The sequence below is a fragment of the Papio anubis genome, chromosome 1 (assembly GCF_008728515.1).
Source record: "Papio anubis isolate 15944 chromosome 1, Panubis1.0, whole genome shotgun sequence".
Classification (NCBI taxonomy): Eukaryota; Metazoa; Chordata; class Mammalia; order Primates; family Cercopithecidae; genus Papio; species Papio anubis.
This window is the reverse complement of record NC_044976.1, coordinates 76,273,999-76,301,193: the sequence shown is the minus strand read 5'-3', so window position 1 is coordinate 76,301,193 and position 27,195 is coordinate 76,273,999. Positions and strand designations below refer to the sequence as shown.

General features: G+C 39.0%; 1 protein-coding gene across 6 annotated transcripts in view; it reads right to left on the bottom strand.

The window, feature by feature from the left end:
* MIGA1 (mitoguardin 1) overlaps positions 1-27,195 on the bottom strand; it is a 95,272-nt gene that overhangs the window by 42,764 nt on the left and 25,313 nt on the right. For all 6 annotated transcript variants that reach the window (XM_021943205.2, XM_009211344.3, XM_009211336.3 and 3 more), the window contains exons 4-7: positions 25,962-26,098; positions 22,571-22,697; positions 18,106-18,239; positions 16,734-16,857 (exon numbers count right to left, since the gene is read on the bottom strand). In XM_021943205.2, the coding sequence (XP_021798897.2) occupies positions 16,734-16,857; positions 18,106-18,239; positions 22,571-22,697; positions 25,962-26,098 (522 nt within the window). The remainder of the gene's footprint in view (positions 1-16,733; positions 16,858-18,105; positions 18,240-22,570; positions 22,698-25,961; positions 26,099-27,195) is intronic.

Here is a 27,195-nt window from a genome sequence, read left to right as displayed (position 1 = left end):
CTCTTCACACGAAGTGTAACTACCCAAAATATTAAGCCCAATTAATTTTAGAAGGAAATGAAATTAGAGATTAGTAAGTTGGAACTTTATTCATTTAAACCATACCAACTATATAATGTCCCCAAGAAACTGTGGGCAAGATACATCTGTTGTTAATCGGGTTCACTTTTTTGTGGTGTTGTTTTGTTTTGAGACAAGGTCTTGCAGCCTCAACTTCCTGGGCTTAAGCAATCCTCCCACCTCACACCCAGTTTACTTTTAAACTGGCATCAAATCCAGCAATTTATTCCTGGCCAAAGAGCCTAACTAAAGTGGGTGAAGAATAATGTTAATTCCTGAATGTACTGTTACAAAAATAAACTTCCAAAGTATGTAATGACACACATTCTTCATGATATGACAGTAACAGAAGGTCTCCTAAAGTATAAGTTATTCCTGGTGTTAGAGATTGGTAGAATCCCACATTTTGGTGGAAGATGAGAATTTCCTCATGAGAGATTGGTAGAATATCCCCGAGTTGTTGTGGCCAACTAAAGCCTAATTTTTACCATAATAATTCAGATAATACAAATTTCTGTTTCTTATAAGATATATAAATATACACTTTATTGTGTGATATTTGAAATGTATAAAAATTATCTACATAGCATAGACATGCTTCTGGACTCAAAATACTAAAACAAACATGTTTGCATTTGCCACCCATTTATAGCCACTTTTCAAAGCTTACAAAATTACTTGTTTATTAAGGAAAGATAACACCATCACACAGAAATACACTGCACATATCTTCTTACGTGAAACTCAGGTTCCCAAATGAATTTCATAGATACTCAGATATTGCAGCAAAAAACAGCTGCAGATAACTAAAGAATTAACCCACATGTCCCAAACAAAATCTGTTTACTTTTAAGTTCTTATCTTAGGCTCTTAAACAAGCTGAGGGCACTTCAATTGTGAGGTGTGGGAAGAAATGGAAGTGGAGAGGAAAAGTTACAGAAGGATCTTCTGCTTTATGGATGGAGGTCAGGCTCTGAGTCTAACTGCTCAGTATTGAAGAATATACTAACTTATATTGCTTTCTAACTGCTCCATTAAGTGTGTTAGTTACCCCATCAGACTACAAGCAACCTGAAAATAGGCACATTAACCCTTATTTCATCTGAATTTCATCACATGCTTCAGAGTTGTGTTTAAGTATTTGTTTTATTTGTTTGCTGTGTAAGGTACGCAGAAAATAAATAAATACTTAAAAACTGATTTTTAAGCTATATCTGCCTTAAAGTCTCCACGTGTATCTCTGCCATTAATGCTCCTTTACCTTAATGAGAGGCTATAGCCACAGGGAAATATAGTCTTTGATTCTGTATGGTGGGCCAGCTGACTTATGGTCCTTTTTCTGACACAGCTCTCTTCAGACATAAAAAGATTATAACACTCTACCCAAAGTGGTGAGATAGGGCAGGGGTGGGGGGAGGGGGGTGGGGAATCAGGATGAAAGAATAAGTGGTGAAAAGATGAAATAAAAATAAACATGTTATCATTCTCAGATAATATGTGGTTTAAATAAAAACTCCAAAAGAACCTATGTCGAATTACTGGTATTACAACTAATAAGAGTTCACAAGAATTGTTAATATTCAAATGCAGAAACCAACATTTAAGATCCCAGCAATGACAAATTAGAAAATGTAAATTTAAAAAAGATAACCACTTATAATGACAACGAAACTATAAGGGACTTAGGAAAAAAGACATATAAGACATTTATGAAGAAGATTATAAAACATTATGAAAGATATAAATGAAGACCTAAGTAAACAACCATATCATGTTCACAGATATAAAAGTTATTATTATGAAAATGTAAATTCGCCTACAGCTGACCGATAAATACAATATAATAATCAAAATCCCAAGAGAGTTTTTCATGAAACTTGACAAGCTGTTCTAAACTTCACATGGAAAAGCAAAGGGCTAAGAATAGTCATGACAAGTCTCAAAAAGCCCCACAGCGAATGGACTCACCCTGCCAAGTGTCAAGATTTATTATAAAGCTATGTAAAGCTACAGTAATTAAGACACTGTGAAACCAATGCAGGAAACAAACAGACTAACAGAATAAAATAGAGAGCCCAGAAAAGACACACAGAAAGACCTAACATATGACAAGGGGGGGGGGGCTTTGCAAATCAGTCACAAAAGAATGTATTATTCAAAGAGAGGTGCTGAGGCAACTACCTATTCAAACGTTAAAAACAAAACAACAAAATAAATTTTAAAAAACTTCCATGGCCAGGCACAGTGGGTCATGCCTATAATCTCAGCACTTTGGGAGGTTGAGACAGGAGGATCACTTGAGATCAGGAGTTCAAGACCAGCCTGGCCAACATGGTGAAACCCTGTCTCTACTAAAAATACAAAAAAATTACCTGGGCGTGGTGGCAGGTGCCTGTACTCCCAGCTACTAGGAAGGCTGAGGCACAAGAATCACTTGAACCTAGGAGGTGAAGGTTGCAGTTAACTGAGATCGTGCCACGGCACTCCAGCCTAGGTGACAGAACGAGACTCTGTCAAAACAAACAAAACTTCTAGAACATTTTTTAAGGGACAGGGTCTCACTCTGTCACCCAGGCTGAAGTGTAGTGGTGCCATCCTAGCTCACTACAGCTTCGAACTCCCAGGCTCAAAAGATCCTCCTACCTCAGCCTCCCAAGTAGCTGAGACCACAGGCATGCCACCACGCCCAGCTAATTACTTTTATAAAATTAATTCTTCTACTTATTTTTTTGTAGAGATGGTGTCTATGTTGCCGACGCTGGTCTCAAACTCTTGGCCTCAAGCAATCCTTCCACCTTGGCCTCCCAAAGTGCTGGGATTACATGCATGAGCCACCACACCTAACCAACTTCTAGAAGAATAAAGACCTAAATATGAAAAACAAAACTTTGAAAACAAAGCTTTAACACTTTCCAAGGAAAATATAAAAGAACTATCTTTACCCCTCTAAACAATACATAGAAAGCACAAACCATATAGGAAAGACTGAAAAATGTGGTGACATTAAAATTAAATATCTTGGACCAGGTGCAATGGCTCATGCCCATAATCCTAGCACTTTGGGAGGGTGAGACAGGAAGATCACTTGAGTCCAGCCTGTGAAATACAGGGAGGATCCCATGTCTACAAGAAATACAAAAAAATTAGCTGGGTGGAGTGGCACATGTCTGTAGTCCCAACTACTTGGGAGGCTGAGGTGGGAGGATCCCTTGAGCCCAGTAGTTCAAGGCTATAGTGAGCTATGTTCACGCCACTGCACTCCAGCTTGGGTGACAAGAGTGAGACCCTGTCTCAAATTTTTAAAAAGAAAACACAAAAAGCGAAGCAGACTTACTGGCAGTAGTACTTTATATATTTGAGGCTTAAAATAAAATACACATGAACCACACATTACATTTTCCTCATGTACTTTAAAAATTAGTTTTAAATTTCTACTTCACTAAAAATAAAGTTCTATATTTAATAAGCTGAAATTATTAATTTACTTAAATTTATTGCAAAAAACCTTAACGTTATCCATCTTGCCTATCCATCCAAATATCTATCATTCAACTACTACCTGCAGAGCCTCATAAGCAGAAAACGCACATGAGAATCACCTGCTGAACTAGGAAATACAAACCCACAGCTTCATGTCCCAACCCCAAAGTTTCAACTTCAGTAGGTCTAGAGCAAAACCTATGAAACCTCTGATAAACATCACAGAAGACCCACAGACCTATTACTACCTATACTACATTCAAACCAGTTTCAGACACTGAATAGATTTAAGTATGTCTTCTGTCCACAAGGAGTTTAAGGTTTAGCAAAACAGAATGGATATGTACATAATCATAATATACTGTCAAAAGTAATCAATGTCACAAAGGAAACCATTAAACCTCCCCACCCACCTTTAATTAATTAATTAATTTATGAGACAGAGTCTCGCTCTGTTGCCCAGGCTGGAGTGCAATGGCCCAATCTTGGTTCACTGCAGCTTCCTCCTCCTGGGTTCAAGCTATACTCCTATCTCAGCCTCCCAAGTAGCTCGGACCACAGGTGCACACCACCACGCCCAGCTAATTTTTGTATCCCATCTTCATATTTCATATAGGACTTCCACTCCAATCTCCAAGAAGCAGCTATTCTGGTTTTACATTTTAAGTTGCTCCCTTCACCTCTTCATTTGCTCCTCCCCATAGGAAGAGTAACTTGGCTAATGCTGAGAACCTGCATATAATTAACCAGGGAGAGGAAAATAAGATAAAATTAACGTTCACTAGTTCTTGGTGTACACTAGTTCACTCTCCTCAGACTTTCTAGAGAAAGGTCAGAGTCTGCAAACCCACCATCACTTTTGCTCTAGAACTCACTCCTTCTGAGCTGGACAAAGTGTTGGCAGAAACTGTAAGGCACGCAGGGAATCTCTAAGCAGCTGGCTAGGTAAGTATGTTGTTAATTTGCTCTGTATTCTCTTCTCCAGACATTTTATTTTATTTTTATTTTATTTTATTTATTTATTTATTTATTTTTATTTTTTTGAGACAGGGTCTCACTCTGTCACCCAAGCTGGAGTGTGGTGGTGTGATCATAGCTCACTGCAGCCTTGATCTCCAAGACTCAAGCAACCCTCCCCACTCAGCCTCCCAAGTAGCTGGGACTACAGGCAGGAGCCAACACACTCAGCTTCCAGAGAACTTTTTTGAGGGGAAAGGAAGAAGTTGTAAGAAGCCTTAACACAGTGTCCAATCCGGCTACTAAGAAAAAAAGTTTAGGTCGGGTGTGGTGGCACACACCTGTAATCACAGTTACTTGGGAGGCTGAGGCAAGAGAATCACTTGAACCAGGAGGCAGAGGTTGCAGTGCGCTGAGATCATGCCACTGCACTCCAGCCTGGGTGACAAGAGCAAAACTCCATCTCAAAAAAAAAAAAAAAAAAAAAAAAAAAAAGGCCGAGTGTGGTGGCACATGCCTGTAAGCCCAGCACTTTGGGAAGCTGAGGTGGAGGATCATGAGGTCAGAAGTTCAAGACCAGCCTGAGCAACATGGTGAAACCCTGTCTCTACTAAAAATACAAAAATTAGCCGGGCGTGGTGGCAGGTGCCTGTAATCCCAGCTACTCAGGAGGCTGAGGAAGGAGAACTGCTTGAACCCAGGAGGCAAAGGTTGCAGTGAGCCAAGAAGGCGCCACTGCACTCCAGGCTGGGCAACAGAACAAGACTCCACCTCAAAAAAAAAAAAAAAAGGCTCTTTTTTGTGTTCTCAATTTATTCAGAATCCTGACCTGGCATGGTGGCGCATGCCTATAATCCCAGCACTTTGGGATGCCGAGGAAGAAGGATTGCCTGAGCCCACAAGTTCGAGACCAGCCTTGCAACACAGCGAGATCCTGTCTCTATAAAAAATTTAAAAATTAGCTAGGCATGGTAGTGCACGCCTATAGTCCCAGGTACTCAGGAAGCTGAAATGGGAGGATCACTTGGACCCAGGAAGTTGAAGCTGTGGTGAGCCATGATCGCACCACTGAATTCTAGCCCAAGCAACAGAGCAAGACCCTGTCTCAAATAATAATAATAATTAATAATAATAGGATATACCAGCAAGAGGCAGTATATCCATCATCATTTTTTGACAAGGTCAGAGATGAGGGAAAGTCAGTAATCTCAGCTACATCTAGAATAATTATTTTTTGCAAACCCTTCAGATGATTTCTAACCCAGAAAAAAGGTAGATTTATAAAGAGCATCTTTTTATACTTTCCCAAAAAATAACTTTAAACATGGCTTACCTTGTTTCATTAAATACATATTTACATTACTATGAGAAAAATCAAATTAATTCCCAGAAAAAAATGAATGTTGTCTGCAGAATTGACTAACAATATCATTGTAAAACAACTTATGAACATGTGACATCCTCCTAACTATGAAATTTTTAAACCAGCTTAGAACAGGCCTCTTTAAACTGCTAGACTATAATTATAATAATGAATAGGTAAGTGTTTACCATGTGCCTATGCTAAATATTTATGTTATCTCACTTAATCCTCACAGTTCGAAGTTGATCCTAATATAGTGCTACACATTACAGATGAAGAAGCTGAGTCTAAGCAAAGTCGTCTTGCTTAATGTCTTGGTAGAGCCAGGATTTGAACCCATGCTTGCTTGACTCCAAAGCCCATGTTCTTAATTACTAAGTTATACTACGTATAATTGAAATCATATTGGAGGTTTTGGTTAAGCCTTCAAAAGTTACAAAAAAATACAGTTTAACAATTATAATTTAACGATCTCTGAAAATAGAAGCTACAAATAAACATAAACATAACACTTCCAGATGCTTTTAGCTAGAACTTGCACACTAATGGAAATTTACACTAATGTTATTTCATGTCTTCTCTGCATAACTTCCATGTTCTTTCTCATTCTGAGTTACAGTAGCAGGTGTATACAAAGCCTGCCAGCAAGTGCTGACTTATATTTAACTCCCAGTGCTACAAGTAGCAACACAGAATGGCATCTGAGTCCCAGGCATCCAACATGTAGATAAAACGTGCTGCCCTCTACTGATTTCAACATCTCACATTCAACACTAAACGTTCTTATAAGTGAATAAGGAAAACACTTTTTTCAGTTTTAGAGAACTAACTCAAATTTTCATTTCATTTGTTTGTGATTGCACAACTTCTATATTCCTATAAGAGAAACAGAACAGTGCCGGGCATGGTGGCTCATGCCTGTAATCCCAGCACTTTGGGAGGCTGAGGCGGGCAGATCACTTGAGGCCAGAAGTTCGAGACCAGCCTGGCCAACATGGTGAAACCCCGCCTCAACTAAAAATACAGAAATTAGCTGGGTGTGGTGGTGCACGACTCTAGTCCCCAGCGCACCTGTAGTCTCAGCTACTTGGGAGGCTGAGGCAAGAGAATCACTTGAACCCTGGAGGCACAGGTTGCAGTGAGCCAAGATCAGTCGTGCCACTGCACTCCAGCCTGGGCATCACAGCAACACCCTGTGTCAAAAAAAAAAGGAATAGAACAAATAACTATTGTTTAAGCCTGTATTAAACTCTTGGTGCACTAGTGCTCAGAAATGCATGCAATAATTATTCATTAATCCAGGATGGTTAAGGAAATGCAGCATGGAACATGGCAAACAATAAATTACAGATATGGAGTGGGTTATATTTTACATGAGGAATTCATTCCTTAAAACATAATTCAAACCCTGCCTAATGCAAAGCTATTTTCTTATCATAGGAAAAACTGTAAAGATGGCTTGAAATACATCTACTGTGCTGTATTTCTTTTTGCAGGCATACTTTTAAACAACATTATAATAAAATCTGTGTTTAAGTATGCTTTTAAAACACAAAATATTACAGTAAACCATTTTGTATCAGTATCACTTCCTTCCCAAATATCAAAAATATTTCCTATTTTTTTTAATTTTTTTTAGAGAGTGTCTCACTGTTTCTCAGGCTGAAGTACAATGGCCCAATCGTAACTCACTGCAGCCTTGAATGCCTAAGTTCAAGGGATTCTCCTGCTTCAGCCTCCTGACTAGCTAGAACTACATGCACACACCACTACTCCTGGCTAATTCTTAAATTTTTTTATAGAGATGGGGATCTCGCTATGTTGTCCAGACTGGTCTTGAACTCCTGGCCTCAAGCAACCCTCCTACCTCAGCCTCCCAAGTGCTGGGATTACAGGCAGGCATGAGCTACCACACCCAGCCTGTTTTCTATTTTAACACAGATGACAGCACAACTTAGGAATGCATTTGAAAGTTTGCAATTTTAGAGCCAGGTTGTGAGAAGTTTTTAATTTTAAAAATAAAAGTACTCCTACTTTAATACTGTTCTTTTATTTTCTTAGCATTAGTTCTAATATTTCCAGCATGCTTGCTGCCAAATTAACAGAAATGTCAGCAGATCTTCTTTTCAGTATTTATCATATTTAATGGCTTCTTGGATGGCAATGTTATAGAATAGAAAATAGATTTAAAATTTAACCAAAGTAAAAACAACACCACATCCAAATCACTTGCAGAAGTTCCCATGCATATAAACAACAGTATGGTTCACAGGCTATTCACAAAGGACAGTTAATATTTCTGGTTACCAGCTGAGGTGTCACGACCAATGTGGCAACAGAGAAACAGAGTCTATAATTAAACAGGCCCACCAGCTTTGAAACTAAGTGATTTTTTAAAGAACTTTTTAAAAATTGTGCCCAGTCTAGACAACAAAGTGAGACACTGTCTCTACAAAAGAATTAAAAAATTAGCCAGGCACAGTGGCATGCACCTGCAGTTCTAGCTACTCAGGAGGCTGATGCAGAGGGATTGCTTGAGCCCAGGAGTTTGAGGCTGCAGTGAGCTATGACCGTGGCAATACATTGAAGCCTAGGAGACAAGGCAAGACCCTGTCTCTAAAAACCAAAAAACCCAAAACGAAAATTTGGGATTTGCATTCAATTTAGTATGAAATGCCATTTTGCACTATTTCAAATTCACAAAAATGTACTTAAGCTTAGCTTAACACCATCCATAGTGTATTTTTAACATCTTTATTGAAGTATAATTTACATACCACAAAATTATCCCCCTTTAAGTGTGCAGTCTGTTTTAGTTTTAAATGTATAGAGCTGTGTAACAGTCACCATATTCCAGTGTTAGAACCATAGTATATGTTTTTCAAAATATATGTTATTAACTTCATCTACCAAAAGTAACCCCAAATAATTCACAATACTGATAACTCAGAAGTTTTTTGGATCTGCTATTTAAAAAAAAAAAAAAGGAGAATAGACATTTATTTTCAATAAATACATTGTTATCTACAAAGAAAAATGCTGGGAGAATCATGCTGGGCTGGGCGTGGTGGCTCACGCTTGGGAGGCCGAGGCAAGAGGATCACGAGTTCAGAAGTTCGAGACCAGCCTGGTCAACATGGTGAAACCCCGTCACTACTAAAAACACAAAAATTAGCCTGGCATGGTGGCACGCGCCTGTAATACCAGCTACTCGGGAGGTTGAGGCAGAAGTGCTTGAACCCAAAAGGTGGAGGTTGCAGTGAGCTGATACTGTGCCACTTGCACTCCAGCCTGGGTGACAGATCAAGACTCTGTCTCAGAAAAAAAAAAAAAAAAAAAAACATGCTGAAAGGATTTAAACAGTCCCCCTATAATCTCATCCATAATGTTAAGTTGGCAAACTACTCTTCTATAAATAGTACAAATGTATAATAAGTAGAGTCCTTAAATTTTGAATTCCAAATTAGTAAAATAAATTTTGCTAAGGTTCTTCTAAAGTAAATAAAATCTGACACATCGGCTTTCCAATACTAAAATGATTTGCAAGTGAGTATAAAGCCAGCTGTGAACATTTGATGGCAAATCCCTAGCTGCAAAAAACTCAGCCTCAGCAATATTTCCAAATAATGTTAACATTAGGCTCTTTTTCAAAAAAATTCTATATTTTCCTAAATTCCCAGTTAACATTTTGTTATGATATACAAAAAAGTATCCCATGATCTCTCTCACGCTTTTTTTCTCTAGAGACAGGATCTCACTCTGTCACCCAGGCTGGAGTGCAGAGGCACCATCATAGCTCACTACAGCCTCCAACTTCTGAGCTCAAGTGAACCTCCTGTCTCAGCCTTCTGAGGAACTAGGACTACAGGTGTGAGCTACTGTGCCCGGCCCCATGGTCTCTTTATAATCAAGATGAAAACTGTGTAAAACAGAATAAGCTGAATTCATAGCTGGTTGAATGAAGTGTTTTGTTTTGTTTTGTTTTTAACAGCTTTATGAGATATCACTGACATACAAAACTGTGTATATATAAGGTGTATGATTGTTTTGTTATACGTATACAACGTGAAATGACACCATAATCAAGCTAATTAACATATCTACCACCTCTACATAGTGACTATGTGTTTGTGTGTGTGTGTGGTATGTAAGGTAAGATTTAAGATCTAGCCTTTCAGCAAACTTCAAATACGCAACACAGTATTATTTACTGTCACCATGCTATACATTAGGTCTCCAGAATTTATTCACCTTGAATAACTGAAGCTTACAAAGTATCTTAATAATTATTTGTGACCTAAGGAAATTTGACAGTGTCATGCCTCAGGTCTCTGACTCAGACACTACCCATTTTAACAAATTTTACTAATGATTTCAATGACAGCACTGATTACCAACTATACAAAACTAACCAAACTAGAGAATGATACAAAGTTGAGAAGAATAATTAACACATTAGATGTCAAATCAAAATCTAAAACTATTTGGCTGGGCACGGTGGCTCACAACTGTAATCCCAGCACTTTGGGAGGTCGAGGCGGGCGGATGACCTGAGGTGGGAGCTCAAGACCAACCTGACCAACATGGAGAAACCCCATTTCTACTAAAAATATAAAATTAGCCAGGCATGGTGGTGCATGCCTGTAAACCCGACTACTCAGGAGGCTGAGGCAGGAGAATCGCTTGAACCCAGAAGGCAGAGGTTGCGGTGAGCCAAGATCGTACCATTGTTCTCCAGCCTGGGCAACAAGAGCAAAATTCCGTCTCAAAAAAAAAAAAAAAAAAAAAAAATCTAAAACTATTTAACAATTCAGAATGATGACTCAGAATTAACAATTTAGTAAGAATAAGAAATACAGTACCTATATCCTTGGTCCAAAAGAACAACTGTGCAGGAATAAATGAGGGAAGGTGTGGCTTAATGGTAAGAAACTAATAATAACAAAGAACTTAGAAATTTCATAAGTTAACCATAAGTTAACAAAAGTTAACCGTAAGTTCTTTTGTTAACCATGAGTTCAACAAAAGCTAATGTAAACCGTAGACTCTATTATTATAATGTCCAGAATTTATTTATTTTATTTTATTATTATTTTTTTTAGACGGAGTCTCACTCTGTCGCCTAGGCTGGAGTGCAATGGTGCAATCTTGGCTCACTGCAACCTCCACCTCCCAGCTTCAAGTGATTCTCCTGCCTCAGCCTCCCAAGTAGCCGAGATTACAGGCGCCCGCCACCGCACCCAGCTAATTTTTGTATTTTTAGTAGAGACGAGGTTTCACCAGGTTGGCCAGGCTGGTCTCCATCCTGACCTCACATGATCTACCCGCCTTGGCCTCCCAGAGTGCTGGGATTACAGGCATGAGCCACCATGCCTGACCTAATGTCCAGAATTTATAGTTGAACATGGTAGGCAAATTACCTTCTAGTTCAAGAAGGTACTTCTCCTTCTTCCCAAAGGCCCATTAAAAAGGACAGAAGAAATTTTGTTTAATGGAGTAAAGTATAGCATCACTGGAAAACATTAATAGGACATCAGTGGACCAGAAATTTTAAAGAACGTCTTGAAACTGGCAAATATTGGATCACAAAGGTAGAACAAGAACAACAACAATAACAAAAACGACAGCCTAAGATTCTAGAGGTAAAATGATGGTCTTCCTGAGAGTGTCCTAGAGAAGTTCCAAATTCCGAGCCAATAAACGTTGTTACCCTGTTCCTAGAATTTTCACTTAATCCTCAAAATCAGTTTATAAAATTGGTACTCTACATGTTAATTTTTCAGAAGAGGAAGTCAAGGCTTAGACAGGTTTTATAATCACACAGATAAATGGAAATGCCAGGAGTTGAACCCAGTTAGTCTGCATCCACAGTCTGTACTTTCAGTTATTATACAGATGTAGGATAAACCATCAGAGTAACTCATTAGCACTACACTAAGTTCAGGGTCACAGTTAGGCCCTCTATCTCACATAGCTTGCCTCTTTTGTTCTTGGATTAAACCTTGACAATTTCTTTCTACAAAATGCATGAAATCTGCCTAGAAAGCCTGAGAAAGGAAGAAAGATGTATGAGTTAACTATAGATCACCACATGAGTATAGAGGAAGAAAAATAATAATAATAATAAAAGATCTATACAAAAGCATATCACCACCAGAAATAAAAGTCTCCTTACTCTGTCAACTGTGGAATTTCCAGGCTGCCTGCTCTAAGCTGACCTTTCCTACAGGGAATTTTGGGTATAGGCATACTCTGTCCACAAAAAGTTCACAGTTAATCCTCCCATTCAAAGAAGATGTCTGTCCTATAAGTGGTAAGACAATACAGCATGGTGGTTAAGAGAATGGACTCTGCGACTGGGCACAGTGGCTCATTATCTGTAATCCTAGCAGTATGGAAGGCCAAGTTGGGTAGATCACTTGAGCCCAGGAGCTTGAGACCAGCCTGGGCAATATGGAAAACTTCATCTCAACCCAAAATAAAAATTATCCAGGTATGGTGGCAAGTGCCTGTGGTCCCAGCTACTTGGGAGGCTAAGGTGAGAGGATCGCTTAAGCCTGGGAGGTGGAGGTTGTAGTGAAAGTCAAGATCGAGCCATTGCACTCCAGCCTGGGCAACACAGTCAGACCCTCTCTCTCAAAAAAATAAAGAATGGGCCAGGCGCAGTGGTTCCTGCCTGTAATCCCAGCACTTTGGGAGGCCAAGGCGGGTGGATCACCTGAGGTCAGGCGTTCATGACCAGCCTGGCCAACATGGTGAAACCCCATCTCTACTAAAAATACAAAAACTAGCTGGGCATGGTGGCACATGCCTGTAATACCAGCTACTCAGGAGGCTGAGGCAGGAGAATTGCTTGAACCTAAGAGGTGGAGGCTGCAGTGAGCCAAGATCACTTCATTGCACTCCAGCCTGGGTGACAAGAGTGAAAACGAAAAAACGAAAAGGGAAGGGAAAAGGGAAGAGAAAAGGAAAGGAAGGACTCTAAAGCTAGCCTGACTGGGTCCAAATTCAGGTTCCTCCTCCACTTAACAGCTGTGTAACCCTGGGGAAGTTATTAATGCCTCTGTACCTCACTTTCCCCTTCTGAAAAATAGGGATGATAGGTATATTTATATCCTAAAAATTGTTGTACAGATTGAGATAATTTTCTTTTTCTTTTTTTTTCTTCAGACAGAGTTTTGCTCTTGTTGCCCAGGCTGGAGTGCAGTGGCACCATCTCGGCTCACTGCAACCTCTGCCTCCTGGGTTCAAGCGACTCTCTTTCCTCATCCTCCCGAGTAGCTGGGATTACAGGCACCCACCACCACGCCCAGCTAATTTTTGTATTTTTTGAAGAGACAGGGTTTCACCATGTTGGTCAGGCTGGTCTCGAACTCCTGACCTCGGGCGATCCACCTGCCTCAGCCTCCCAAAGTGCTGGGATTACAGGTGTAAGCCACCATGTCCCGCTGAGATAATTTTCATTCAGAATATAACAGTACCTGACCCAGAGAAGACACACGGATGTACTAATAACTAGTAGCTACTATTAACTAGCTCCCCCTAGCTATTACACACAGGGAGAAAGATGAAATTAGATGATGGCTAAGAAGTCTTTCCTGGCTCGACATGGTGGCTCACGACTGCAAACCCAGCATTTTGGGAGACTGACGTGGGAGGACTGCTTGAGCCCAAGAGTTCAAGACCAGCCTGGATAGTTCGAGACCAGCCTTGTATAGCAAGACCTCATTTCTAGAGAAAACTTTTTAAAAAATTAGCAGGGTGTTGGTTGGGCATGGTGGCTCATGCCTGTAATCCCAGCACTTTGGGAGGCTGAGGTGGGTGGATCACCTAAGGTCGGGAGTTCGAGACCAGCCTGACCAACATGGAGAAACCCCATTTCTACTAAAAATACAAAATTAGCCAGGCGTGGTGGTGCATGCCTGTAATCTCAGCTACTCAGGAGGCTGAGGCAGGAGAATCGCTCGAACCCAGGAGGCAGAGGTTGCAGTGAGCCGAGATCATGCCATTGCACTCCAGCCTGGGCAACAAGAGCAAAACTCCATCTCAGAAAAAAAAAAAAAAAAAAATTAGCAGTGCGTGGTGGCATGCACCTGTAGTCCTAGCTACTCAGAAGAGTGAGGTGACAGGATGGCTTGAGTCCAGGAGGCAGAGGTTGTAGTGAGCTGAGATCACACCACTGCACTCCGGCCTGGGTGACAGAGCAAGACTGCTAAAAAAAAAAAAAAAAAAAATTCTTCCAATCTTGAAATCCTACCAGATTCTCAAGAAAAAAAAAAAAAAATATGAAGTTCATCAAATTAGACAAAGCAGATTCCAAAACAATGAAGTATTCACTGACATCAGATCAATACTTGCTTTAAATTCGCCCCAAGCCTCTGAAGGCATTTGTTAGACTATCTTAATTTATAACTATTAACTTTAAGTTGCCTCTCAATAATTCAAGTTAAATGTATCCAATGACTTTGGATTTAAAGAATGAGGAGAGTTAACTGACTTCTAGGCAATTTTGATCAATGTCAAGTAACAGTTATAACAAAGCTGCTCCCTGAGTCTTGGCCATAAATTCAGTTCTTTTGATCCAGAAGCTCAAAAATGCAAACTTGCAATATTCAAACAATTCCCCAAAACGAACAAAATATAACAGCTTCACGTTAACTGGAATCTCCAGGGCAACAGGAGGCCAATGAACTGGAAGGCTACAGGGAAAAGCACATCAGTCTAGTAGGCAGTGACAGCTCAGGTTAAAACATGCACGGGGTCAGAAACTTATTCCAAACCTAAGCTAACTAAATGCACAGACTGACTGTGGGTCCCACCCTATCCATTTAGAGTTCTGGATTAAAATAGTTGCCTCAGAAACAACTTGAAGACCCCAGAAACTAAGCCACATGCCCAGAGGTCTTCTTCTCTAAAAGCAACAAGAATCTAAAGCAGACCTCTGAGACTGTACCCAAGGAATCTTTTCAACCTGAAGAAATAAGAAATAAGAGACTCCGCCAACCGCTACAGAAGGATATAGAAAAAATGTGCCCAGGCATGCCAAACAGAACCAAATCTGCGATACATATGACAAGACTAAAAGAACAAGAACTACACATCCACAAGATCCTTATAATGAGACTAAAAGAAACTGCCAAAGATTAGACAGTATAGACAAAGCTTCCATTCCTAGAGTAAGGCATTAAAAGTCCCAGGATCCTCTTCCTCTTTCCTCCTTATAATTTTTTCCTACTTACTTTTCTCTGTGGCATTCCTTGCCATTTCACCACTTTTCTAACTTTTTTGGTTGTTCCATTCTCATTCTACATTTGAGGTTTTAAAAAATTCCTTTTCTCTGTTCTTTCTCCTACTTACTGTCATAAATAACATTCTAAAAAGTTACAAAAGAAACTGTAGAAAAAATTAATATAAGGCTTTGACAAACTGTATTTGTTGACATGAATACTGCCTACTTTTTTTCTAGACTGTAATCTCCTAGGTATGTCAAAACAGTATGCCTATGCTAATAGCAGAGAAGCTATTAAAAAACACTCAAGTCTAATAAATAATGTTTGGTGACAATAATAGTACAACAAAGCAGAGACCAAAGAGATTTCATATAACCTTATGATCATACACACAGTAATTCATAATTCTAATAGAAACAAAATCTTTCACCTGAACTCAAAATGCATAGATGTAAATATCTCAAAGTTCAGCTGCTTTCAGTACTAATGTGGAAAACGTTAAAACTGCTTAGCGTTTATTTTAATTGGAAAATAATAATCCTCTTCATACTAAAAAGACTGAAATTATTTTTGACCAAAAAAACCATATAATTTTGTCTTCTTTCTTTCTTTGGGGGCATTTATAGAAGTTGAAGAAGCAACTTTAATCATTCCTTTCTTCCAAGACTTCATTCAAGAACCTCACCTTTGGGAGGCTGAGGTGGGTGGATCACTTGAGGTCAGGAGGTGGAGACCAGCCTGGCCAACATGGTGAAACCCCGTCTCTACTAAAAATACAAATATTAGCTGGGTATGGTGGCACATGCCTGTAATCTCAGCTACTCAGGAGGCTGAGGCAAGAGAATTGCATGAACTTGGAAGGCGGAGGTTGCAGTAAGCCAAGATCATGCCACTGCACCACAGCCTGGGTGACAGAGTGAGTGACACTCCGTCTCAAAAAGAAAAAAAGAAAAAAAAAAAGAACCTTGTCTCCACAAAAAAAAAAAAAGTTTCAATTAGCAAGACATGGTGGCATGTGCCTCTAGTCCCAGCTACTTGGGAGGCTGAGGCAGGTGGATCAGTTGAGCCCAATAGGTTAAGGCCGCAGTGAGCTGTGACCGTGTCATTGCACTCCCACCTGGGCAACAGAGATCCTGTCTCAAAAAAATAAAAAATAAAAAACTTTTAAAAAAGTATCTTTAAAACTCTGTTCTCTTTAAAGTAACAAAGGTAATGACCCATAATGAAGTATTGACTACTTACATCAACAGCTATCCTGCGATTAAGTGGGCCTCAACATATAATTCTTTCAAGTATTTTAGGTAATATTACATGCATATTTCCGAAGTGGTGAGTCTCTGTATATTTTTGTTTATTCTTTTCTCCCTCCAACACTCTTAACTAGATTTTTTTCCCCCACAATACATTTTAAAATAATGTCACAGTCCTGCCTATGATAAATTCTTGAATTTATATCTTAAGGGCATTAGTTCATTTGAAAATTAAAACTGAAAGAAAAAAGAAATATGATAAAATTTTTTTCTCTTGGCTATTTTTTTTTAAGTAACTAACTTATTAATACATAAGACAGACACGCAAATGATTCCAAGGATATAAAAAAAAAGCAAACATTTCATAAATGCCATATAAAATATCCATCTTACCAATATCATCAGCAAGGGAATTAGGATCAGATGCCCCAAGGGTAGCTTCGAACTCCTCTTGGAGACGATAGGCTCTTTGCAGTAGAGCTTCGAGTTTATGGATAAATTCAGTACTAATAATATCCTACAAGGAGAGAAAAAGTACACATAACAAATTAAATTCTAATGTTAAAATTCTAAATATTTTTCCCACTTTTAAATAAAAGGCAAAGAAAGTGAGTAATATAAAAAACTACTGATAGTGGAAAGAGTACAGCAGTAGAAGTCAAGAGGCCTGGGTTATAGCTGTGTCTGTGGCAAAATTACCTTAGTTCTTAGTGATTCAGTTTCTTTACCTATAAAATTAAGGAGTTAGACTAGATTGGTAGTTCTCAAAGTAAGGTCTCTGAGCCAGCAGCTTCATTATCACCCAAGAACTTGGTAGAAATACAAATTCTTAGGATCCACCCCAGTTCTAGTCAATGAGAAATTCATGGGGTGGGGCCTCCAAATCTGGGTTTTAACAAGTCCTCTAGGTGAGTCTTATGCATTAGCAAGTTTGAGAACCACCAGCTTAACTAAATAATCAATAAGGACTAGTCTAGCTCTACACCTTTATGTGATTTTTATGAACATAATGGCACTTAATTAATCCCAAAGTACAAATCAAACTTTAAAAAATTCCAAGCCAGACAAGGTAGAACGTGCCTGCAGTCCCAACTGCTTGGAAGACTGAGGCAGAAAAACTGATTGAGCCCAGGAGTTCTGGGGTATAGTGTACTATGATTGTTCCTATGAACAACCACTGTACTCCAACCTGGGCAGCAAAGCAAGACCCCATTTCTTTAAAAAAAAAAAAAAAATCCTTTAGAAATCAATCTGCTTATTTTGCATATCCTGGGAAAGTCAATAAACTTGATGAACGGTAAATCTGGCATGTAACAACTACCTGAACAGAAAAAGACCAGTAAGAAATACCCCACATAGTCCCAAGGAAGAAGAAAAAAACAGTTCTATTAAATACAACATAAAGCAAATACACTGAATCAACATTAAAAAATATTTTGGGCCAGCACCTTGGCTCATGCCTATAATCCCAGCACTCTGGGAGGCCAAAGTGAAAGGGTCGCTTGAGGCCAGGAGTTCAAGACCAGCCTGAGCAACATAGTGAGACACCACCTTTACAAAAAATGTAAAATTAGCTAGGCATGGTGGTGCATCCCTATAGTCCTAACTACTCAGAGGACAAGGTGGGAGGATCACTTGAGCCCAGGAGTTCAAGACTCAGCCTGGGCAACAATAGTTAGACCCTACCTCTACCAAAAAAAAAAAAAAAAAAGATTTGTTTGATTTTTCTAATATTATGAAGACCACTCAAATAAATCACCCTTACATCTACATTTTCTTCAGCAATGGCATCTCCTGCACCCAGTTTAATGGAACCACAGGCTTCATCTTCAGCCTGTCTATTGCGAAAGGTTAGAGCTTGTTCCCATCGACGCAATGCCTCTTCAAACAATTCCATACCTAAAAATTAAGAACAGAACAATTTTAAGTGAGCAAAACCAATGCCAAAATAAAATTATTTGGGGCCTGAAGTGTTTTCGTACATTATCACCAATGGCACAGTCAAATTTTGACACTAAAGAATCATACATCATTTCATGGTAGAATCTTAATTTCCCAATATATTCTCAGCCTATGGTTCTGGTTAACCAAAAATCAGAGAGACAAAATGGCCAATATGTTTTCATTTCTTTATAATACAAACGTATATGGTGCTCAGAATTTTCCTAAAGGAGTATCATGAATTCATCAAAAGTTCCACAGTAATAGCTATTTTTTATAGTCACATAACTATGTTTCAAAATATTCCTGCAAATTAAAAGGAAAACTAATGGGAAGAAACCAGTTTACAAAAAGCTACCTGGTTTATAAGTTCTCAGAAGAAAGTAAAGCTGAAGATGGCTGGGCTCGGTGGCTTATGACTGTAATCCCAGCACTTTGGAAGCCCAAGGTGGGTGGATCACCTGAGGTCAGGAGTTCAAGACCAGTCTGGCCAACATGGTAAAACCCCATCTCTACTAAAAATACAAAAAGCAGCCAGGTGTGGTGATACGTGTCTGTAATCATGGCTACTCAGGAGGCTGAGGCAGGAGAATCGGCTTGAACCTGGGAGGCAGAGGTTGCAATGAGCCGAGATTGCGCCACTGCACTCCAGCCTAGGCTACAGAGCAACACTCCATCTCAAAAAAAAAGAAAGTAAAGCTGAAGAAAAGATAATAATACAGAAATCTAAAATAAGTCTTTTCCACCTTTTGTCCCTTAAAGGGTGTCTTGAACCACTATGATCCCAACAGGCTGATTTGGATAAATTGGTGGGCCAGAGTTAAAAATTGCAAGATATTGGATGAACCCATCAAAAGTTAGTTATAGTCCAAGCAGGAATTTCATTTCCTTGCTGACAGAAAGCTTTGTGGGAAAAAAGAGGAACATGTGATTCTTTTTCTCAAAATTAAAAAACAAGGCTTACAAAAATAATTATGTACTTTAAACAAAACAAAAATAGTTTAAGACTTCAACTTTTAAAGTATTTTTAAAATGTTAAATATTAAAGAAAGATCTTTAAAAGCTGTTTAAGAATCTGGGCAAGTCATTCTCTCGATGTTTTTAAGATACAGTAGCTAAAAAATACCTCTCCTCTCAAGTAATTTCTTCAATTACCTATAGAACCTACAATCCTAAATGAATAAAATTTCTTATTTATTTATTTATTTATTTATTTATTATTTTGAGACAGAGTCTCACTCTGTTGCCCAGGCTGGAGTGCCATGGTGCCATATCGGCTCACTGCAACCTCCTGCCTCAGCCTCCCGAGTAGCTGGGATTATAGGCATGTACCACCACGCCCAGCTAATTTTTGTATTTTTAGTAGAGATGGGGTTTCACCATGTTGGCCACACTGGTCTCAAACTCCTGACCTCAGGTGATCCACCCACCTCAGCCTTCCAAAGTGCTGGGATTACAGGCGTGAGCCACCACGCCCAGATTCTTTTATTTTTTAAAAGTATTTATTTATTTATTTGTAGAGATGAGGTTTCACTATGTTACCCAGGCTGGTCTCAAACTCCTGGGCTCAAGCAATCCTCCCACCACAGCCTCCCTAAGTTCTGGGATTACAGGTGTAAGCTACCGCACCTGGCCTAAAATTTCTTAAAATGAAATGTAGGCCTTTCCTTCTTGTTTGATTTTCTGTAGCAAAAAATAACTTTTGAATCTTCCTCCTAAAACATTTAAGCACATAAAAACCAATTATATCACCATCTAGTCTCCTTTCTCCAAGTTACGCAACTCTAATTCCTTCATCCTTTTCTCACACTATCCCTTCTATACATTTATTATTTGGGTTGAACATACGAACACAGGAAGAATTTTTTTTTTTTTTTTAGTTTTTTTTGGTCTCTTCTTTTAGAGATGGGGTCTTACAATGTTCCCCCAGGTTAGTCTTGTACTTGTGAGCTCAAGTGATCCTCCTACTTCAGCCTCTCAAGTAGCTAGGACTACAAGCATGTGCCACCACACTTGGCTTCAGGAAGAATTATTTTGCAGCAGAGTTGTATAATACAAAGATAAAACTTGTCTCCTCAAGAAGTACTATGTATACCTCACTATAGAACATAGCTCAGACTACCAAATATCATCAGTTTTGTAACAGCAAGTCAAATATAGGTCACCAATCTTTTTTTAATGTCATCAATTTTATAAAGAGAATTGAAACAGATGGGTGATGATACCAGGTGATCCATAGGGGTCCTAGCAATCTTAATCCTATAACACAAAGACCCCCTGTGGCATCTCTAGTTTTACTCTGTATTTCTTCAATTTGAATTTTTAATATTCTGGGTTATTGTTGTTTTAAGAAAAAGGGCTCTCTCTGTCACCCAGGCTGTAGTGCAGTGGCACAATTAGCTCACTGTAACCTTGAACTCCTAGGCTCAAGTGGTCCTCCTGCCTCAGCCTCCCAAGTAGGTAAGACTACAGGTACATGCCACCATATCCAGCCATAAACCTGTAATATTAACAGAAGCTGTGAGTGTAAGTTTTCTAGACACAGGGTAATCTAGAAACACAGTGAATTTAACTCTCTGGAGACCTTCTTTCCCCACAGGAGTACCCACAGTGATGGCACTGGAGATGATATAGTCTAACTATTCTAGAGAGCAGGAATGCATTCTGAGGCACTCAGTCCTTCTACACAGAGCCATCAACCCTTTACTGCTCAATGGCCAGGGCCACATCAAGTTTACTGGTTTTGTTTTCTGTTTAGTATGCATTTCCATTAAAAGGAAGATAGCCTGAAAAAGAATAGAGAATAGGGAAAAGCATTTGAATCTTCTGATTCAACAAGTTCCTTTGGTTCTTCTCCAAGGCTCCAGTGAGGCTCCATAGACATGTTCATGGTCAAGTCAAGAAATACTGAGATGTGAAACACAGAAGGCCTCTTTCTATTTAAAATTGTTTTCTGGATATAACAATACAAATGATAGCTAGATAAAACATATTTAGTAAAGTGAATTCTGATAGATTCATTACATAACAGTCAACAGATTAGGTGAAGATAGTGTAGTAGGCTGAATAATGGTCACCCAAAGATCAGGTCCTAATTCCTAGAATAAGTAAATGTTACCTTACAAATAAAGGTAACATCTTACATCTTTGTAGATGTAATTAAGAATCCCAACACAGGGAGATTATCCTAGTTTATCTAGGATATTTAGGTGGACCCTAAATCTAATCAAAAGTGTCCTTACAAGAGAAGGGTGGCTGGGTGAGGTGGCTCATGCCTGAAATCCCAGCACTTTAGGAGGCTGAGGCGGGTAAATCACCTGAGCTCAGGAGTTCAAGACCAGCCTGGCTAACATGGTGAAACCCTGTCTCTACTAAAAATACAAAAAATTAGCCAGGGGTAGTGGTGCACACCTGTAAGCCCAACTACTTGGGAGGCTGAGGCATGAGAATCACTTGAACCTGGGAGATGGAGGTTGCAGCGAGCCGATGTTGCACCACTGCATTCCAGCCTGGGCAACAGAGTGAGACTCTGTCTTAAAAAAAAAAAAAAAAAAGGGAGAGACAGAGAGAGATAGGGAGATTTGATACACACAGAGGAGAATGTGACACGGAGACAAAGGTAGAGACTGGAATGATGTGGCCACGAGCCAAAGTTGGAAGCCACCAAAAGCTGGAAGAGGCCAGGAAAAGATTCTCCCCTAAGCCTCCAGAGAGAGCATGGCTCTACTGACTTCTTGATTTCAGCCCAGTGATAATGAACTTCTAGCGTCCAAAACTCTGAGTGAATAAATTTCTGTTGTTTTAATTTTGTTGTATTAGTTTAATACAATGTATGATGTTATGAAGATCAGATACAACGGATATAAGAACATTTAAAATTATAGTTGCTTCTCTTAGAACAATTCACTGTTCTTTAATTTCAACTTACCATTGACGACGGTGGCTCATGCCTGTAATCCCAGTACTTTGGGAGGCTGAGGCAGGCAGATTGTTGAGCTCAGGAGTTCAAGACCAACCCAGCAACATGACAAAACCTCATCTCTACAAAAATGTTTTAAAAATTTAGCTGGGCATGGTGGCATGCACCTGTGGTCCCACCTACTCAGGAGGCTGAGGTGGGAGGATCACTTGAGCCCAGGAGGTTGAGGCTGCAATGAGCAGTAATTGGGCCACTGTACTCCAGCCTGGGAGACAGAGCAAGACCCTGTCTGTCTCGATAAATAAAAAACAAAAACAAAACAAATTAAATGTGAGCACAATATCTTAAAATGTTATCATCTCATTCCTACCCATTAAGTATAAGTTCTCCGGAGTAGTCACAGGAATATTAACAAGTTTAATATCATCTTCATCTGCTTTGTCCCAGGAATTAGAATTGCCACAGGCACAGCTATGACAAGAATTGACACTCTGGACCTGAAATTAAGACGGACAGAAGTTACTTCAAATCTCTCTCATGATAATATGTTGTGATCTTTCATATTTACAAATTACTTTTATAAATCCTATTAGTGGTAAGACAATCCAGGTAATTTCCACATGAAGAAATAATTCTGATGATATTCAATCAAACTTAGAAATCATGACTCTTAGAAATCACAACTCTATTATAAGCCTGTTTGCTCAAAAATACACAAGTAGAATAATATTTTGAATGTAAATCACTTATTTCCATCAGAAATCAGGCAGTTATGTTTATATCATGTATTGTTTTAAGCATTCGCTTATAAATTTTATCTATACCTACTTTGATTTAAGCTAGCTAGCTTATTTTTCTTTTAGAATGTTTTACAATGCTGACTCTCTGCTAAATGAGACCTAAAATAAAAAAGCCACTATCATCTTTGTAAATGCCCTTTACTAGCAAGGTCCACTGAACAAATCATTTCAATCACCTCTATGCAGGTGATTCTCAAATCCCTAATCCCAGTTCTGTCCTAATTCCAGTTCAGTTTTGAGAAATCTAAGCCCACATTATCATTTGCCTTTTAGGTGACTCCACTTGGCTTTTCTGCTGGCATCTGACACTTTTGACATAACAACATCTGGGTCAATGATGGACTGCATATACAACAGTCAACCCTATCGTAAGATTACAAAATTGTATTTTTACTGTACTTTTCCTATGTTCAGAGATGTTTAGATACACAAATACCATTGTGTTCCAACTGCCTACATTATTCAGTACAGTAGCATGTGGTACAGATTTGCAGCCTAGGAGCAACAAATTACAACATACAGCCTGCAGATTATGCTGCTTCTGAAATGAAGAGTAAAATATTCATCTAATTAATTAGGGTGGCATTTGAATGGTCTACTGTAACCAGTATAAAAATACTGGCAACTATGCTAAATTTATGTTTTTGTTAAATTGTAAGATTTAACAAAAGAGGAATGACGTGTTCAGTTAGGCAAGTACAGTACAGTGATTCTAAAGACTTGTTATACTATTATCCTGAAATTCGCCTTATCTACTTCTAGTCAACAAGGGCTTCAACTTTCAATTGAGGAAATTCAGATGAGGCACTTCGCAGACACTGAGGAAATCCACATTACAGAACAGGCATATTCTGGCCAGGCGCAGTGGCTCACGACTGTAATCCCAGCACTTTGGAGGCTGAAACAGACAGATCATTTGAGGTCAGGAGTTCGAGACCAGCCTAGCCAACATGGTGAAACCATGTAAATACAAAAACTAGCCAGATGTGGTGGCGCATGCCTATAATCCCAGCTACTCGGGAGGCTGAGGCAGGAGAAGCGCTTGAACCTGGGAGGTGGAGGTTGCAGTGAGCCAAGATCACGCCACTGCCCTCCAGCCTGGGCAATAGGGTGAGACTCCATCTCAAAAAAAAAGAAACAAAAAAAAGAAAAGAAAAGAAAAAAAGAAAAAAGAATAGGTATATTCCATCAATACACTGCCAAAAAGAAAAAAAAAGAAAAAAGAATAGGCATATTCTCCATTATGCTGCTTGGTTTCACAGAAGAACTGAAAGTCTGCAGGCCTTTGATTTAGCTGTTCCTATCCTAGAAAAACCTTTAAAACTTTAGTACATTTTTAGGCATTACAGAATAGGACAGCTATAGATTCCAATGAAATATGGAAGCAAGGTACAGAATAGAATATGGTGTTCTATAAACTATGAAGAAAAAATGAATACAGGCCAGGCACAGTGGTTCATGCCTGTAATCCTAGCAATTTGGGAGGCTGAGGTGGGTGGATCACCAGGTCAGGAGTTCCAAGACCAGCCTAGCCAACATGGTAAAACCCCATCTCTATTAAAACTACAAAAATTACATGCCTGTAATCCCAGCTACTTGGGAGGCTGAGGCAGGAGAATCGCTTGAACCCAGGAGGTGGAGGTTGCAATGAGCTGAGATCATGCCACTGAGCTCCAGCCTGGGCGACAGAGCGAGACTTCATCTCAAAAGAAAAAAAAAGAAATTGTTAATGTTGTTTATCTCCATGGAGGGGAAGTGAATGGATCAGGAACACTATTTTATTTATTTAATTTAATTTAATTTTATTATTATTTTATTTTATTTTATTTGAGACAAGGTTTCGCTACATTGCCCAGGCTGTCTTCGAACTCCTGGACTGAACTGATGTTGCCTCAATCTTCTGAATAGCTGAGACTATAGGTACCACCATAGCACCCAGCTCTCACTGTATATTCTTTTGCCTGTTCTATATTTAATAGCAGGTACATATTCTATCCATTTTTTAAATTAATGTTTAAATCACATTCGATTTAAACAAATACTAACTTCATTCCTCACTTGTCAATCAGCATTAATATTAATGCTCCAAATAAAGATGGGCAGCCTCCTGCTTGTCATTCAATACTGTATTAATGATACAAAAAAGGAGGTGAAGAACCTCACACTTGGCTTCAGCAAACCAAATACTTTCATCTAAGTAGGCTCATCAAGTGATTACTGTGGTCCAGCACAAAGTCTGACTGCATTGTCCAGCTTCTTGCAGAACAGCTAATTTTTTTTAATGACTCTTTTTAATTTTAATTTTTGATATTTGCGGATCTATGGTAGGTGTATATATTTACGGGGTACATAACACATTTTGATATATACAACGTGTAGTGATCACATCAGGGTAAATGGGGTATCCATCACCTTTAAGCATTTATCCCTTCTTCGTGTTATAAACAATCTAATTATACTCTTTTCGTTATTTTTTAATGTATAATAAATTATGTCGACTGCAGTCACCCTGTTGTGCTATCAAATACTAGATCTTATTTATTCTATCCGCCTATATTTTTGTACCCATTAACCATTCCACTTCCCCTCCACCCCCCATTACCTTTCCCAGCCTCTGGTAACCATCATTCTACTCTCTATCTCTATGAGTTCAATTGTTTTAATTTTAGCTCCCACAAATAAGTGAAAACAAGAACATCTAATTTTGAAGCAATACTTCCACATCAACACCATTTTCACAGGACCCCATGAGACCACATCACTTATTCAAATAAACCTAGAACCAAATTGACTGAATAGTCAGCAAAAAGGTACTTTATTTGCCTAAACAAAGCAGATTTAATCAGATGATTTCTTAAGATTATTTCCATACTAAGAACTATAAGTATATGACACTTAAACTAATAGATCACAAGATATATAAACAAAAATTTTTTAAATTAATATTTTTTTTGTACTTACGGAGGCCAAACTCTGTGCAGAACCCGAATATTTACTGAAAAGTCCTCCATTAGCATAGTTACAAGCTTGAGATCCTTTGTCTTTGGTAGAACTTAAAGATAATGTCAAATTCTGTCTGCTACTGGAACAACTTGAACCTATCACATAAACATACTGATATTAAAAGTATCAATAATGCCAATGATAAATTTCAGGTAAAAATTTCAGAGTTTATAATATATTCATCCAGAAAGCTCCTAATTTTAAAACACACATCACTCAATTGTGTAAATTATTAAATGTACACCATTATTAAAATCTAAATCTTTATATAATCTTTTTTTAACACTGCTAAAATCCACTTCTGAAATGAAGAATAGAATGTTTACCTAATAAATTAGGATGGTATTTGAATGGTCTATTGTAATCAGTATAAAAATACTGGTGACTATGTTAAACTTACAATTTTATTGAACTGTAAATTTAACAAAATACAGGCATTTCCTTTTCTGAATTCATCAAAACCTTACCCGTATCTCATTGCATTGTGATTAGTTATACTTCTGTCTTTTCTACTCGTCTATCCATTCTTCTAAGGCAGACATTATATCTTAGTCTTTTGTTTTTTCTTTTTTTGAGAAAATATCTCACTCTGTCACCCCGGCTGGAGTGCAGTGGTGCAATCACGTCTCACTGCAGCACTGACCTCCGGGGTCAGGTGATCCTCCCACTTCAGCCTCCTGAGTAGCTAGGACTACAACAGACATGTGCCACCACACCTAGCTAATTTTTTTACTGTTACTTTTGTAGAGATGTGATCCCACTATGTTGCCCAGGCTGGTTTAAACTCCTGGGCTCAAGTCATCCTCCTGCTTTGGCCTCCCAAAGTGCTAGAATTACAGTAATGAACCACCATGCCCGGTCTTAGTTTTTCTTTTTTTCTTTTTTCTTTTTTTGTTTTTTTTTGAGACGGAGTCTCGCTCTGTCTCCCAGGCTGGACTGCAGTGGCCGGGTCGCAGCTCACTGCAAGCTCCGCCTCCCGGGTTTACGCCATTCTCCTGCCTCAGCCTCCCGAGTAGCTGGGACTACAGGCACCCGCCACCTCGCCCGGCTAGTTTTTTTTGTATTTTTTAGTAGAGACGGGGTTTCATCGTGTTAGCCAGGATGGTCTCGATCTCCTGACCTCGTGATCCGCCCGTCTCGGCCTCCCAAAGTGCTGGGATTACAGGCTTGAGCTACCGCGCCCGGCCCTTAG